Below are 15,835 nucleotides of genomic sequence, written 5' to 3' on the forward strand. Positions count from 1 at the left end.
CTGTAGCCTTCATGATGGATAACAAGAGTGGTAGGTGTCAGGCCTACATGTAATTCCTAGAGCCTTTCTATTGTTTCATTCAAAGTATTTACGCCGCTTGCTCTTTTAGAAGGCTTTTAGAATCATTCCTACTAAATCCAAGTCGCACCATAAGGTTCTGCTTAATGAAATAAATACTAACTCTTTATCCATAGCTTTAGGATAGGTTTTATTTACAAAATATATAGTTTACATATATTACATATAATACAATACTATTTGAGAAGAGACGAAAGGCTTACGTGAAATATCAAAATTGTATCAAAAATACTAAAACCGCATTAGAAATACACGTCCCGAACGTCCTAGCGGGGAACAGTTCAGGTGCGCTCCACTGGAGGGCGCTATATTTAGTTCTGGCATTGGCACGAGGTAATGGAAAGAACGGTGCGGGTCTGTCCATGCTGGTTCAGGAAAGTGTGGCTCTCATGGCTTTGTGGAGCACAAGAGGTTTGTGGTCTTTCAGCCCAAAGTCGACATATTTCTGGATCAGAGGGGCTCCTGCAATCAGAAGACGATGATTGAATACACTTGAAGTACAATTAAAAAACAAAGTCTAAATTTCCATTCATTTAAACACATATTTTCACATATACAGTATATCATTAAGCGTTTCTGAAAGATACATTTTGCCAACAGGTTTGTTATATTAGTAAATAAGAGTCTGAGTTTGACTTTATTAACTACAACACTATATGGACTGCCATGATGTGGAACAACGGAGATGTTTGTAAAGAAATGTGGTCATTTTATCACGCTAGTCCTCCCAAAGCCCACCAACACACATTAGCTATACGTCAGGGTGACCAGACAGACCGGCTGGAGCTAAGGCGCAGGCCTTTTGTAAATAAATCATTTTTAAATAAATGTTTATTTTAAAAAAAATTATCGATTTTGAAATGGCCCCGGTTCTAGTTTGCTGTTGAATATTCATTTTGAGATAGTAAGCAATCAGGCCTGTGTCTTTCTGACTGCGACGTGATTCACAATGCCTGGGTCTATCTATTTACTCTATAGCATAATATACCATAATATATGCCATAAAACAATAGGCTATCAACAGTGTTGGGAAGGTTACTTTTCAAATGTATCCAGTTACAGAATTCCATTTTATGTCTTAAGTGTAGGAATGCGGCATCAAATCCTGCTTACTAAACAGGCCTATTCTGGTGTGTTCTTCTGTTCAAACTGGCTGAACGTGTTAGGCATAAGTCTCCCTGAAAGTGAACTATTTTAGATAATTGCTGTAGTGGAACAAAGACTATAAGAGTATGGTCATGCGAAAGATATTTGCAATTACATCTAACATTTTTTTCACTGAGCTAAGTGCATAGGTGTTGCCTATAAAATCGCCTTGAGAGAGAGAGAGAGAGAGAGAGAGAGAGAGAGAGAGAGAGAGTGTGAGAGTGTGAGAGTGTGAGAGTGTGAGAGAGAGAGAGAGAGAGAGAGAATCTTTTAATCATCTGCATTTTTATGTGTGTTTTCCAGCATACGTTTTATGTGGGTGTCTGTCCAAATTCCTGCTAGTCTTGGAGTTACCGCTAATCAAACAATAATTCCCATAATGCGCACGGCTGAGCGGCATATGCCGCTCAGCCGGCATATGCCTCTTACATCCAAAGAGGCATATGCTTTGTAGAACTGGATCGGACCGAGGTGCGTTCGCTTTCACATCTCAAGCGAACCGTACCAGGGTTAGTTTGGAAGCGAACCGAGACCAGCTGTTCAGGGAGGTCTCGGTCGGCTGATTTGGTTCACATCGAAGTGAGGTGGTTGCATACACACCAACGCAAACGTACCGAACCAAGGGGACCAAACTCGTTTAGTGCGCACTAAATGCTGTCGTGTGAAAGCACGAATAAACTGCTGAAACAGAAGTAACCTCATGTGATCCATTGATTCCAACAATGTAACTGTAAATAACTGTCTAAATACCAACTATTTCAATTGTAACTGTAAGGGAATACAGTAAGCTATAATTTGTATTCTGAATACGTAACGCCGGTATATGTATTCCGTTACTCCCCAACACTGGCTGTCAATGAAATATAGAAGGATTTCCTATAATAGTATCTACTCTCGATTGTTTGGATTGGCTGGTTTACCCAAGCCTGAAAGCCAAAGCATGCATATCCAAGTAAACCATTGGGTATACATGAACTGCCCAATCTTTTGCTAGTGTACTACATTAACAATGAGATGTTGATTTGCATAAGAATATGAATAAAATGTAAATATTTCCTATTTTTCTTACTTTTCAGAAGTATATTCACTGTGACAACACCCATTTTTCAATACTGGTTTGCTTTGCAAGCATTGGTTGCAGGGGAATGAATGAACCGACTTGAAATAATATCTACACTGGTAGAAAAAATATGATACACATTTGGTGTTTGGGGTTAAGGAGGATCAATTTAACACCCTGCTCACACACAGTTGTTAGGAGAAGGGAAGGTGGGATCTGGGGGTATGTGTGTGGCTGGGGGGGGGGGGGGGGGGGGGGTGTTGACTCTGGGCCAGCTGTGTTCATGCTTACCTGAGAAGGCATCGGTTTCCTGCAGTGCAGCCTCCCATGCATCTGCCCACGTCTATTTCCTGTGGAAAGAATTAGCAAAACACAGAGAGGGCCATCAGCTCACAGCTAGCCCACAAATATTGACCGGCGTGGTGGGGGGGGGAGTGTGTGTGTGTGTGTGTGTGTGTGTGTGTGTGTGTGTGTGTGTGTGTGTGTGTGTGTGTGTGTGTGTGTGTGTGTGTGTGTGTGTGGGGGGGGGGGGGGGTAGAGTGGCAGGGGGGTGGGGGATAGGGGTAGGGGGCGGGCCATGTGCTGTTTAACATGGCAACTGCTTTGATTTGACACCTGCGACACCATTTGTGTTTGCTCTTTCTTCACACCCTTGGTGTGAAGGCTGGCAGACGGCTCTGACGCAGGGCTGGCCCAATTACTTGTTCTGTTTCTGCTCCGGGTTTATTTATAAACCACCATGTGAAATCTGGTTTTACCGAAGGCCATGCTCTCTGATTATGACTGATGACTATGATGTGGAGGAGGAATGTGGGAAAAAAAAGGATTAAGTGGTACATTTCAATGAACCTCACCAAATAGTTTGAATCACAATCCTAGTATAGAGCTGCAGTTACATCTGTGTTGAATGGCTTCTTTCTGATCAGTGAAAAACTAATTAAAACACAACTTTTAGTTGTTATGTGTGTGTTTTTTGTGAGTTTTTTAGCCAGAAAGCGAAAGACTTTTAAACAATCGCCTTTTTCAAAATGTTATTGCTATCCAGACGGCTCTATCGTGTAATGTGTATTGGTATAGTAGGCCCAATGGAGCCATGCACGTGTGATATCCTATAGCACTTAACACATGAGTGTGTGCGGTGCCAGCCACTAGCCCTATTGGGGATTGAGTACTCTCCTCTAGACGTCCTGATGTGCCTAAAGAAATGCAATTACCCTGTCTGAGGGGTTTTCTTTTGCAGCTTCCTGTACACTAGCCTATCAAAGGACACATGTGGGTTATACTGGCCCGAATCAGAAGCAGACTTTTAATCTTCGTAGAGAGGGGACATTAAGAACTCTAGGCTTTGTGAACATTTCAAATAGTACGAAGACCTTTGAAAACATCCACGTTTTTGCTTGAACCAACCTTTAGTTTCTCCTCTTTGATTCCGTCTGTTTGGTCCACTATTTCGTAGTAGTACTCGATAGATGGGACTCGGTAACAACTCTCCTTCAGCTCACAGGCCACCACCGTCTGGACGAGGTTCAGTTTGTTGGGGGTCTCCACTATGGCTGAGGCAAACTTGGTGGGGACACAGGAGAATCCATCTGAGAAGGACACAGGAATAAATGTATACAGTCAAGTTTACAATTTATGTAGCTTTATTTGACTTGAGGGTTTTATTTTTTAGTGTTTAGGGATGTTCAATGAGGGGAGGTTTCCCAAGGGACCCCTTTCACAGGAGGAAAAGCACTAGTTTAGGAATAACATTAATTATGAGGCCATTCGATTTTGGTAGGACAACATTTTAGACACAACATTGACAAAGGTGTCAATGTCTGTGCGACAATACATAAACAAAATCAAGCTTCTGTTAAAATGACCGGAACATACAGTAGATTTAGCCTAATATTGATGTATGTTCCCCTCAAGACTGCGGGCCAATTACAAAGCAGCACAATGTAAACAGAAACCGGTCGCCATTTTAAATAAGATTTCTTGTAATGGTTAGTGGCATATACTATATTTTCTGTGACTCATGCTTCAGTTGTCACATACGGGAATAATTGTAAGTATATTGAAGCATGTTGGATAATGCAGGTAGGCCTAGCTATGACCTTAAAGGCCATACACACCTGGGGAGCCCTTGGACTTAGTGCATCCTCCGACGTCGACAACATTCTCGTAAGGCGTCTCAAAGAAATAGGTCCTCAATGCAGGGGTCCGGAGACACTGGGTGATTCTTGTTTCACAATGGCATTCCTGGATCACCTCGACCTCCCGTGGCCCTTCAAACAGAAGCACCCGGTCCACTCTCATCCCCGTGGGCTCGCACACGTGGCTCTCCCCGCAAGACGGTGTGTGCTCGGGGGGCTCCGCGCTCTCCGTGTACGTCGTTCGCGGCCCCATCTATTAGTAAGAGATCATATTGTTAAGACATGTTGAAACGTGTTCCTTGGTTGATGGCATCGTTGGACTATCATACCAAATAAAAGTGCTAAGCTTTTGGGTTTCGATAATGAGTAGTTCTGTATTTATAATTGGCAAAAAGCTATATCAATATGCCATATTTTCGTGGAAAGACTGAAAAGAAAATATAAGACTAAAAGTGAAATAGAATAGTAAATCCTAAAATGTCGACAAAGTAATATATTTCGTTTTTATGCCTTCGCGAACAATAATGAGGTAACAGTGCGCCCTTGTGGCTGTTTCAAAATTGCAGGGTCCACTCACCTTTTTGCTTCGGAGAAATTCCAGCATTGAGGAATACTTGAGGTAATCCTGCTGCGTGCGATCGTTTGATGTCCTGTACGCGCTCCCACAGTGGGAACGGCACATGCCCACGTCCATACTGACCGGACTCCCAGAGATGTCTGCCAACAACACACAATTATAGTTTATTGGTATGAAAATATTTCCCATGCATTGATAAATAATAAAAGAAAATGAAAACTATTTTCCTGTATTTTAACTATCCTGTAAAATGTGAAAATGAGAGTAGACCATTATCCTCATACAGAGAACCCAATTGAGGTTTTACTTCAGACAAAACAATGGTTATGTTAATCTTTGTGTAAAACTGGTTTTCAATCCTTTTACCTTGACCAATGTAAACAAAGTGGCTCTGTCTTCTGCAGCATGCTCTCAGGGCAAACAGGTTTCTTTGCTCCCCATGCTTGCTCCACACCTCTGCCACTGAAGAGAACCACACCTAACAGGTTAATACATTGCATACATACAGCTGCTAAGATCAGAAAAACATTAGTTTTAACTATATATTCGATCAGTGCAAGCAGAAGGACAGTTTTAATTAAGGGCCAGAAAAACAACAAAGGTACATTTATTAATTCACAACTATTTGTAGAAGTATATTATTAAAATACTATTAATAATTTAATAATTTAAATATGTAATAATAATGTGTGTCACAATGTGGAAGAAAATCCCCAAATAAGCAAACAAACAGCAACGACATTCGAATAAAATACTTGGTTCAATTTATCCAGAATACATCTATTTTTGTTGAGATTATTTTACTTAAAATACGTTTCTCCCTCCGGTATACACTTTCACCCTCCCCCACGCCTCTTCTCACACCATCCCCCTCCCCTTCATCTCACACATAAATTCATATAAAAATGATTACAACGTATCTTGGCCAAGACAAATAATGAACACCAATTAGCAAATAGCTGTCAACCTAAAACACAGAACAAACAGTACTCACGGGTGAGGTAGAGGACGGTGAGATAGAGCAGACTGGACCCATGTGTATCCATAGCTGTAGTCCGTATGCTCCTGCTCAGCAGCCAGTTCCAGATTGTACCCTGAGCTTATCGAAGCCTCTGATATTTATACAGGACCTCACTGCCGCTGCTGCCGTCTGGAATGACACTGGAAGGGAACAACGTCTCCCTCCAATGGTGTGGGAACTCCTTTCTGAAGAAGCTGAAGAAGTAAAAAGTGCGAGTAATCAAATTTCCATTCCCAGTGCCTCAGGGAGTTCCTAGCAGACGGGGGTCCACTTCAAAGGCCAGAGCTCCCTACGTCGTGAGCTTTCACCTCTTGTTCCCCCTGGGCTCTGGTGAGATGCCCTGTCTCTAGTGTGTGGACATTCCCTCTCGCTTGGACCTTAATGAAGGGCTTAAGTAGGCCTGAGCCTTTAAGCGGGACTCATTCAAAGGCATTAATCATCTTTTATCTCCGGGGGGGGTAGGTGTTTAGCACCTCAAAACCCTGGCCTAAACACACAAACAAGGCTCAGCATGGGGGCTGTGAAGCTCCCTTTTGGAGGGACCCAGGCACCTTTGTGTTTATTCAACGTGGGGGCCAAATGGCCGGCCCTTGGAATCCCAAAGGTTTCAAGGCGGGAGCGACTATAGTCAAGAGATAAGTACATGTCGTGTACAAACTAACATCTATGTTAGTTTTCAGATAATATTATCCTTTCTTATATTTGTTCATTTACCTCGTCGTCTCTTGGGTAAAGAGAAATTATAAAGAAGATACCACGCGTGGTATAGAAAAATAGAAAGGAATCCTAAAATCAACTACTTGGGTTTTTTCTGGCCCCTGAACTAATTTCACCCAGGAAAACAATTGTTGAAACGTGCAGTGTTTTTGATCAACCCAATATCAATAAAAAAGTCCCATAAAACTTTAAAATGCAACTGAAATTGAGTTAATCGCAGACGTTGTGGTAGCCTCTAGCCATTGCATCCTGAAACCTTCTGGAGCAACATCTCTAGCAGAGGCCTGCAAGGCTTTGATGTGCTAATGTGATCCCCTCACGGGGGCCCGCCATCACCGGATCATCGTTAGGATAGTCGTCAGCCGCCAGACACTTTGACTAAGGCGATACCCTAACAGGAGTTTCAATGGCTGCTCCCTGAAATCATTTAGAATCATTGGATAGATACGTTGTCATCATGACATGATACGCTTATTCAACATAAAGAGATAATCTAATTATCTACCCCAAATCATCCATTGATAAACCCAATGTCTGAAATCCAAACATTGAAGATAATTTTTCCGGCCTAGATTCAGAATTTGAGGCTATTAGGCTTCTAACTCTTTGTAGCCTGTAACGATGGACATGTCACAACATTACCGAACCATAACATGTTTAAGCTCACCTTTTTAATGAAAAGTGTATATTTCCTGCCCATGATGTAACGATGCAAGCAATGTCCTATACCGTTTCGTGACACATCACCTGCAACATGAGTTCAGAGTGTATCCACCTTTAACCCTCTGCCATCCAATTCATAATATTAGCCCTGTTTAGGGCAGAGGATTGAGTAGTGCTGAAGTGTGACGGCAAATGTACTGTCTACTGAGGATTGAATGTGGCCCTTTGGGAGCTCAGGTCTTACCTTTTGGCTAGAGGCTTGGTTACAGGCTTTCCTCCAGACCTAATGCAGCCTCGCCATAACATAAGTAGACACCTAAACCTGGCGCTGTATGTAAAGCAGGGCTGTGGACCCGTGTATGAATAGGAAAAACATGCAGACACAAAATATAAAAAACCCAAATTTGAATAAAAACACAACTTAGAAGGTGCATGGTTCGTTTTTCTTTCCCGACATTTTAGTTGAATGACATTGAACCATTATGGCGACACATTAGTGCCATAATTCACTAATGTGATAAAAGATGCATTCGGGCGTATTATATTATTCCACACGCGTAGATATTAACTGCGAGCGCGCAAATGACCTCTGCGCGCGCGCAAATGACCTCTGCGCGCGCAAAACAGCCTCTCGCGCGCGCAAAATACCTCAGCGCGCGCAAAACAGCCTCTCGCGCGTAACAGCCTCTCGCGAAAGATGTTTTTACGCTCGCTCGAATTTAATTTTGGCACTATGGGGGAGGGAATCAAGGCAGGGCGGGCTTTCCTATGATTGGCCGTTTCTGAAGCGCGATATTTGATTGACAGCCCTCCTCAGCCCTCCTCTCATTCACTGAGTTGTTCAGTAAATGGCTGAAACGATCGTTACGTATTGTAACTCCAGATTCTATGAGTATAGGCGCAGCCTTTTAAGTGTCGGCCTCATTGTTCTTTAAATAGCTGAAGAAAAGCTGTTTATTGGGTGCAGAACGTCCGCCGGCGCCCGACTATATCTGGGAAATGCGGACGTAATTGAGGCCCACGCTGTTGGCGGTCGGGGATTACACATTTTTCAGTGCTACGGCTCACGCCTAGGGATAACCCAATAGCAATAGCCTTAAAAGGCTGTGCCTATATACTCATATAATCTAGAGTTACAATACGTAACTATCGTTTCAGCCATTTACTGTACAATTCAGAATTGAATGAGAGGAAGGCTGAGGAGGGCTGTATATGAAATATCGCGCTTCAGAAACGGCCAATCATAGGAAAGCCCGCCCTGCCTTGATTCCCTCCCCCATAGTGCCAAAATTAAATTCGAGCGAGCGTAAAAACATCTTTCGCGTGAGGCTGTTACGCGCGAGAGGCTGTTTTGCGCGCGCTGAGGTATTTTGCGCGCGCGAGAGGCTGTTTTGCGCGCGCAGAGGTCATTTGCGCGCGCGCAGAGGTCATTTGCGCGCTCGCAGTTAATATCTACGCGTGTGGAATAATATAATACGCCCGAATGCATCTTTTATCACATTAGTGAATTATGGCACTAATGTGTCGCCATAGTGCAATATAGAGCAATAAAGCAATGCATCGGCGCACACAAGGCAATGAGCAACTCCACCCCCTTTTAAATCACTTGTGACCTTCCACGGAGAGGTCACAAGTTTGACCCCCCCCCCCCCCCCTGCCAGCCAGACCTATTATATCACATGCAGCCCGTTACATTGTAATTCAGGACTAATCTCATCTGCCCCTGTTATGGACTCCAGCGCCCAGGGATTACAGGCGCATATTCAGGGATTACAGAGTTTGGATGTTGAGGAACGTCAGGTTCGGATTATGTCAGCCATAACGGACCGGAGCTGCAGAGGAAGAGCAGGTCATACGACCAGGTACCCTGCAGGAGAGGCTGTTGCCTCTGTGCCACTACAACGCTCCTCACGGAACAGTGGCCAGTTGAACGTCGGGGCCATCCGAGGTCTGGAGTTTGTCATTCCTTCAATTAAGCAGGAGTCAATACTCAAAGAAAACCTTGCCTTTTCCAAGTTGTCCATGACGACAAATACCGACAGAATTGAGAATGTATTTGAACGGAAGTATCGACTACGCCGAGAAGAATAAGAAGAAAACAAAAGGGAAATTGTTATGTAAGTACAGACGTTTTTTCTCCTATTATTTTTGAGGATACTAAGATACAAACAAAATTATTGCATTGAATCTATTGCACTCAAAACTACACTGAACAGTGATAGCAGCATAGTTAGGGGTCCATACTATACTCCATAGGGGTCAAATTTTCAGGTATGGTTGGTTACCAATAACCCCAACTACCTTTAAACCCAAATTTGTGGTACTTCACCCAAAGTTGGCGCTATTGTAAAAAATCATGAATTAGGTTTATTTCTCCTCACCAGATTGACTTGGACTCAAAATTCTTTCAGAATATTAATCTCTAGAATCAGATGGATTTATAAAACCCTGCCTTTATAAAACGCATTCCCTAAAAATGTTTACTTTTCACACAATTTCATATTAAAGCTAAACATGATAAAAATATTCACAAGCTACAAAAATTATCAAAAATTCACCAGAATTGCCACATAAAATCTTTAGACCAAGCCTCACAAAAATCATCGAACAGAATTTGTTTATTTAGTTCAATTTTAGAAATATTGGCCAATAAAGTTGGAGCAGTTAGCCCATTTTTCTTATACGACCATTTTGTTATTGTACAAAAAACATACAACTATTAGGTGGATACCAATATTACCCCCCACTACCCATAAACCCAAATTGTGGTACTGCACCCAAAGGTGGCGCTATTTAAAATAATTATGAACTAGCCTTATTTCTCCTTACTAGATGGACCTGGACTCAAAATTCTTTCATCATATTAATCTCTAAAATCAGATGCATTTTTTTCACCCTGGTCTTCTGCTCTAAAAATGTTTACTTTTTTCCGACAATTTCATAGAAAAGCCAAACGTCCACAATCTCAACCCATTTTGCCTATATGACCATTTTGTTATTGTATAACTACCATGCGGCTATCATTAGATAATTACCATTAACACTGCAAATTTTCAGATCAGTCGACATTTTCAGCATGTGAATGAGGCTTCATGCAGTTTAGGAATTTCAGTGGCTCAACGGGATTATGCCGTCTACTGGTGATTCTTAGGTTGAGGGTTCGAATCCTGATTAGTGCATTATGAACAAGCTGAACATGACATTCTGTCATTGCCACTCATTTAAGAAACACAACATTGAACAGCACCTGAAATTCATCAGGCAATTTATGAACACAAAGTAACATGCTTTCCCAGACATGTCACCACAGACGCCACACTGCCCCATGCTTAGTATTTGGGGTTACGTTAATTCTGAAAGAAATGCCCATATATTTCCATTAATACCCCGATGTTCCTGCTCTGTCCACCTCCCCTCTCGTCCTCCACTCCCCAGGGAAAGGAGCCCAGCACAAGGCCATCTCCCGACACGTCGAAGCCTTCCCGCCTGCCTTCCCAAAAGCGGAAAAACACGGAAAAAAGGTGGCGCAGAGAGAAGGGAACAAAGAGAACCGGTCCGAGGCGGACGTCTCGGAGGTCCAGGGAGAGGTGAAGCGAAGAAGCGTGTTTGAGAAGGCCGTCTATGACCTGAAGCACTGCGAGAGGGTGATGGACGAGGTGACCTTCGGGCGCAGGGTGTCTCTTTATGAGCTACGAGGGGAGATCGGGTCTGGAAACTTCTCCCAGGTCCGACTCGGGATACACGACCTGACCAATGGTGAGAGCTCACCTGACCCTTGTTATGTTTGTGCAGGTAATCTCAGCAAAGACGCCTTGCTGAAGAGCACTTAGGCAGCGTACTGTCGATGAGAAAATCCTTGATTTGAAGTGTCCGCATTGTGTACACATATAATGCAAATGTATTCATAGCTAGGTAGGGGTACACTGGATAGATAGAAGAACAAACAAAGCAAGAAACAACACATTCGTAAATAAATGCAAAGCTGTTTAATTCATTCTAGTCAAGTCAGGTCTTTGTTATTGCGAAACGACGCAAATCGTCTGGAATTAATTTTGGTGATATTGGCTCACACAGGACAGTGCAATACCACACTGAACAAGGGAGACAACAAGTTTGACTGGACACAAAGACATCACATTAAAACTAGACACATGCGTAGTTGCCAGTGTGAAAAAACAAGACAAAGTGATAATTCATTTAAATACCCTGAGGTGAAGGGCCCAGTTTTGAGTGCCAACCTCTATTTTCCCTCCCTTCCATGGATTCTAATGGACAGAGAGGGTGGCGGTGAAAATCCTGGACAAGGCACGTTTTGAGAAGCAGAGTCAGGAATTGTTCCACTCGGAGATCTCTTGCATGCAGAAGCTGGCCCATCCGAACGTTGTGCGCTTGTATGAGGTGGTGGAGACCTTCAAGAGACTCTACCTGGTGATGGAGTATGCAGACGGAGGAGAGCTTTTCTCCCACATCTGCGCCAGTGGGCGCCTGTCAGACCTTGAGAGCAAGCTCACTTTCGCCCAGGTGCTGTCTGCAGTCAAACACATGGTAAATCCCCGCAACAGCATGAGCTTCTTCTTATTTTCAGCACATATAGCACAACTGTCTGTGAAGCTCAAAAGTCAATGCCAGCTTTAAGTCAATCAAATGAATCGACTTGTTAAATCTATGCAGACCAGCTGTAGACACACTTTGTATTATTCTAGGGTTCCATTTTATAATCTATATTTATATTTAAGTAATATATACATATTATATACAAGAACCATGATATGCCTTACCAATAAATATGTGTAAATCCACATAAAAAGCCATTAATAGCCGTTTGATAACAGCAGGTATATTGGTTTTTTTTACACACCAGGCCTGAGGTATGTTTGTGTGATAATCTCTGATCTACTACATCCTGCATAAATAACATCCCGACAGGCAGTTAAACATATGCTTATCTGAGGTTATCTGAGGTAAAGATCAGAAATAACCGGATACCTTTGAACTACACAGAAACTTGTGTAAAACATAACCTCATTTTACAGGTCACTACAGACGTCAGCAGACGAAACAATAGACAATAAAAGCGTTCAAGTCATAAAAATGTAAGCTTCTACCTTTTTCCACCATCCCTCTTCCTGCCACAGCACGACAGCGACATCGTCCACCGGGACCTAAAGGCCGAGAACGTCTTCTTCACGGCCAGCCGCTGCGTCAAGGTGGGCGATTTCGGCTTCAGCACCGCCTGCGGCCGCGGCAACACCCTGGCCACCCCCTGCGGCTCCCCTCCCTACGCCGCCCCAGAGCTCTTCGGACAGAAGGCCTACGTGGGCCAGAGCGCCGACGTCTGGGCCCTGGGCGTGCTGCTCTACTTCATGGTGAGCGGCGCCCTGCCGTTCGCCGGCACCAACCTGCACACGCTGCGCAGCTCCATCCTGCTCGGGGGCTTTGCCGTGCCGGCCCACGTGCCCCAGCCCTGCCAAAGACTCCTCACCGACATCCTGAGGCGGGTGCCGGCGGACCGGCCGACCGTGGAGCAGATCATGGCCTGTGATTGGCTGCGGGGGGTGGAGTACCCGCGGGCCTTCCCGCCGCCGGGCCTCACGCCGGGACACCTGGCCGACGCCTCCCGCGTCCTGAGCGCCGACGAGACGGACGCCAAGGCGGCTCTGGCGGCGCTGGGCGTCACGGAGCTCCACCTCCTCCGTGACCGCAGCCCGGAGCTGCGGGGCGCCATCACGGGGACCTACAGGGTGCTGCACCACCGCATCCAGAAGAGGAGGTCCGCGGAGGCCCTGGGGTACCACGGCGTCGGGTCCCACGTGTCGCTGGGCGGATTGGGGCAGGAGCGCGTCGACGCCGGGGGCGGGGGCGGCCGGCGGCTCACGGTGGTCTGTGTGATCATGTAGGGTCTGCTAAGGTGGAGGACATGGCCGTGGGTGGGGCCCAACGGGTAGCTGATGCTACTGTGGTTTACTCAGGTGGACACATAAAGTAATAGCAGATATCGCTATCTCGGAATACTGGGCAATATCCCATGATTGAGATCTCAAACTCTGGGATATTGCGTGACGTTCGTGTCGTCACGCTACTAAACATGAACCGCTTATAAAAACAAATGAATCCCAGCAATAAGTGTTATCTTGTTTATTTGTGTTCACGTGTAGTGTATACTAAAACAATTATTCACCTCATTCACCTCATTCACCTTATTCACCTTTGGGGAATAATAAATAAATAAAAATATCGACCAAGTTACCTGTTCCCTGCGTCAAAAGGCACTTTATTGAAAAAAAGAATGAATGCATTGCAGCTTCTCAGTTGGTGCTTCGGAACCATGCAACATGCATGCACTTTGTATTTTAAATCTCTTGTAAAATGAATTACTGTTGTGTGTGAGTTAATGTGTTACTTAAAATGTCATTTTTTACATTTTGATGTACATTAGATTTTCATAGTGGGGTTCTTTTTTCAAATATTTAGTCTAGTGTTTAGCAAAATAACATTTTGTCTAGTGTTGGGCCGAACAACTTTTATCAAACCACATGGATGATGTTTTTAATATGTAGACCGCAGCTGAAATTAAATGGAGGTTTTACAGTCTATGGTCAGAACCTACAAAGAAATTCTGGATACATTTTTGATCCTTTTAAAGACTTGAGGTTTAGTTTCTACAAATGTTGAATTCAAATGATTCTTAGCCTAGACAATTATTAACATTATGCATTGCCGTCTGTCAGTAGAACCGAAAGTGCACACAAATCGTTAAGGCTAAGAAATTACCAAGGCAATCCTGTATTTTCATATTTTGGGGGGTTTAAGTAATGTTTGACTTTTTTAAATACAGATATTTCATGCAAATGAATAAAAGTTTCAAACTATTGATGGATTACTTTGAAAATGTTGGAAAATACACCACATTCCCAAGGGATGTGATTAAATACGTGGGGATGTGCTTCAGAGATTTTTAAGCTTATGCACATATTACCATCAAATGTGGAGGCACATTATTCCATCAGGTATAATCATCATTTCTTATCATTCAGAATGATGTTACTCCTGGTAATACTTATTTGCATGGCTTCCGGGAAACATATTTATACACCACATTATATACACAGCAATATTTTCTTCATAATGAGTCCTTCTGTTGAAACAATTCATTCTTAGTAGTAGATGGATATATTTGCTCAGAGCAAATTCTACGAAATGAAATTAAAAAGGCAGAGATAGCTCAACAAGTTAAGAGGTTAGGCTCACTTGTGATAGTGTTTGATGCGCCACACACGCACACACACACACACACACACACACACACACACACACACACACACACACACACACACACACACACACACACACACACACACACACATACACACACACACACACACACACACACACACACAAACAACCTCTTAATTCCTTGCATCAATATGAACAACAACACTGACAACAAAGTTCCTTACAAACTACTACTTCCTTACAAACCACTACCTTACAAACCACTATTTGTAAGTTCCTTACAAATTCAGAATCGCTGTTTCCATCCGCTGGTGCGCATTTCATTCACTCACAATGCTCATATTCACTCGTAGTAAAAGAAAACCAGTTCGGCCTCATTCTCTTCTCCACTGTATTGGACCAGACAGACGACTGAAACTCCCCCTGCTTCTGAGGTGCGGGGGACAACAGCGGCGCTTGTTGGGACGCAACATCAAGATGATAAATGAGTCCAATAACATGGTGTTGGATTTCAAGCCGTTATCACAATGTTTGAGGGTTCAGTTGCAGTGAGCTGTAATGTAAACAGTTAGGTTTCCACAGACGACTGTATGCATACGTTATCAGAGAGCTGGCAGTGTAAAAGCATAGCCCATTGCCGGTCTTTATGTAGCCTACACTATAATGTTCTACGAGTGTAGAGAGCTTAGCATTGAATTATTCGTTGCCCTACTTTTTATCCAGCTCTTACAATGGTATAAAACACTCCATGAGTTATGCTGATGCACAACCACCTAAATCCGATCATATTTCCCGCTTGCATCAATTCCCAGGGAAAAACAGCATAAAACGGTTATAACTTGCATCGATGTATTCAGGTGGAACAAGAATGAACAATCAGAAAAGACAAATGGTCATGACAAATTGTGTTACATGCACGGATGCACTCAGCAAATGTAAAATCAGAAAGAAGGCTTCCAGCCAATCACTTGGCGGCTCTGCATTGGGGAGAATAAGACAAATGGATGGATGAAATCATACATATCCGCTGGCATCCAGCTAGAGGCAATTATTAACCGTTAGATATGTTATTCAAAAATGGGTGTTGTGCAGGCAGTTTAATGTCTGGGAAGATATGAAAAGTAATAGAGTCAAATGTGCACACACAAGCCAAAGGCAATAGAAATACATTTTGTTTTTCATACACACATGCCCACACACGC

At 43.4% G+C, this 15,835-nt stretch overlaps 2 protein-coding genes across 2 annotated transcripts; one reads left to right on the plus strand and one right to left on the minus strand.

The window, feature by feature from the left end:
* Window positions 1–43: 43 nt before the first annotated feature.
* pnhd (pinhead) lies at window positions 44–6,652 on the minus strand. The gene is made up of 7 exons (XM_030363674.1): window positions 5,994–6,652; window positions 5,366–5,461; window positions 5,000–5,139; window positions 4,402–4,675; window positions 3,692–3,873; window positions 2,576–2,634; window positions 44–540 (listed from the first exon to the last, which is right to left on the minus strand). Exons 1-7 carry the CDS (start codon window positions 6,043–6,045, stop codon window positions 390–392), a joined length of 954 nt encoding a protein of 317 aa, XP_030219534.1. The 5' UTR covers window positions 6,046–6,652; the 3' UTR covers window positions 44–389.
* A 2,466-nt stretch (window positions 6,653–9,118) lies between these two features.
* Window positions 9,119–13,652, plus strand: LOC115548393 (serine/threonine-protein kinase NIM1-like). Its single transcript, XM_030362981.1, has 4 exons — window positions 9,119–9,517; window positions 10,836–11,156; window positions 11,677–11,945; window positions 12,536–13,652. The coding sequence occupies exons 1-4, from the start codon at window positions 9,451–9,453 to the stop codon at window positions 13,295–13,297; spliced, it is 1,419 nt and encodes a 472-aa protein (XP_030218841.1). The 5' UTR covers window positions 9,119–9,450; the 3' UTR covers window positions 13,298–13,652.
* The last annotated feature ends 2,183 nt before the right edge of the window (window positions 13,653–15,835 follow it).

This window comes from Gadus morhua, chromosome 8 (genome assembly GCF_902167405.1).
Source record: "Gadus morhua chromosome 8, gadMor3.0, whole genome shotgun sequence".
NCBI classification, from domain to species: domain Eukaryota; kingdom Metazoa; phylum Chordata; class Actinopteri; order Gadiformes; family Gadidae; genus Gadus; species Gadus morhua.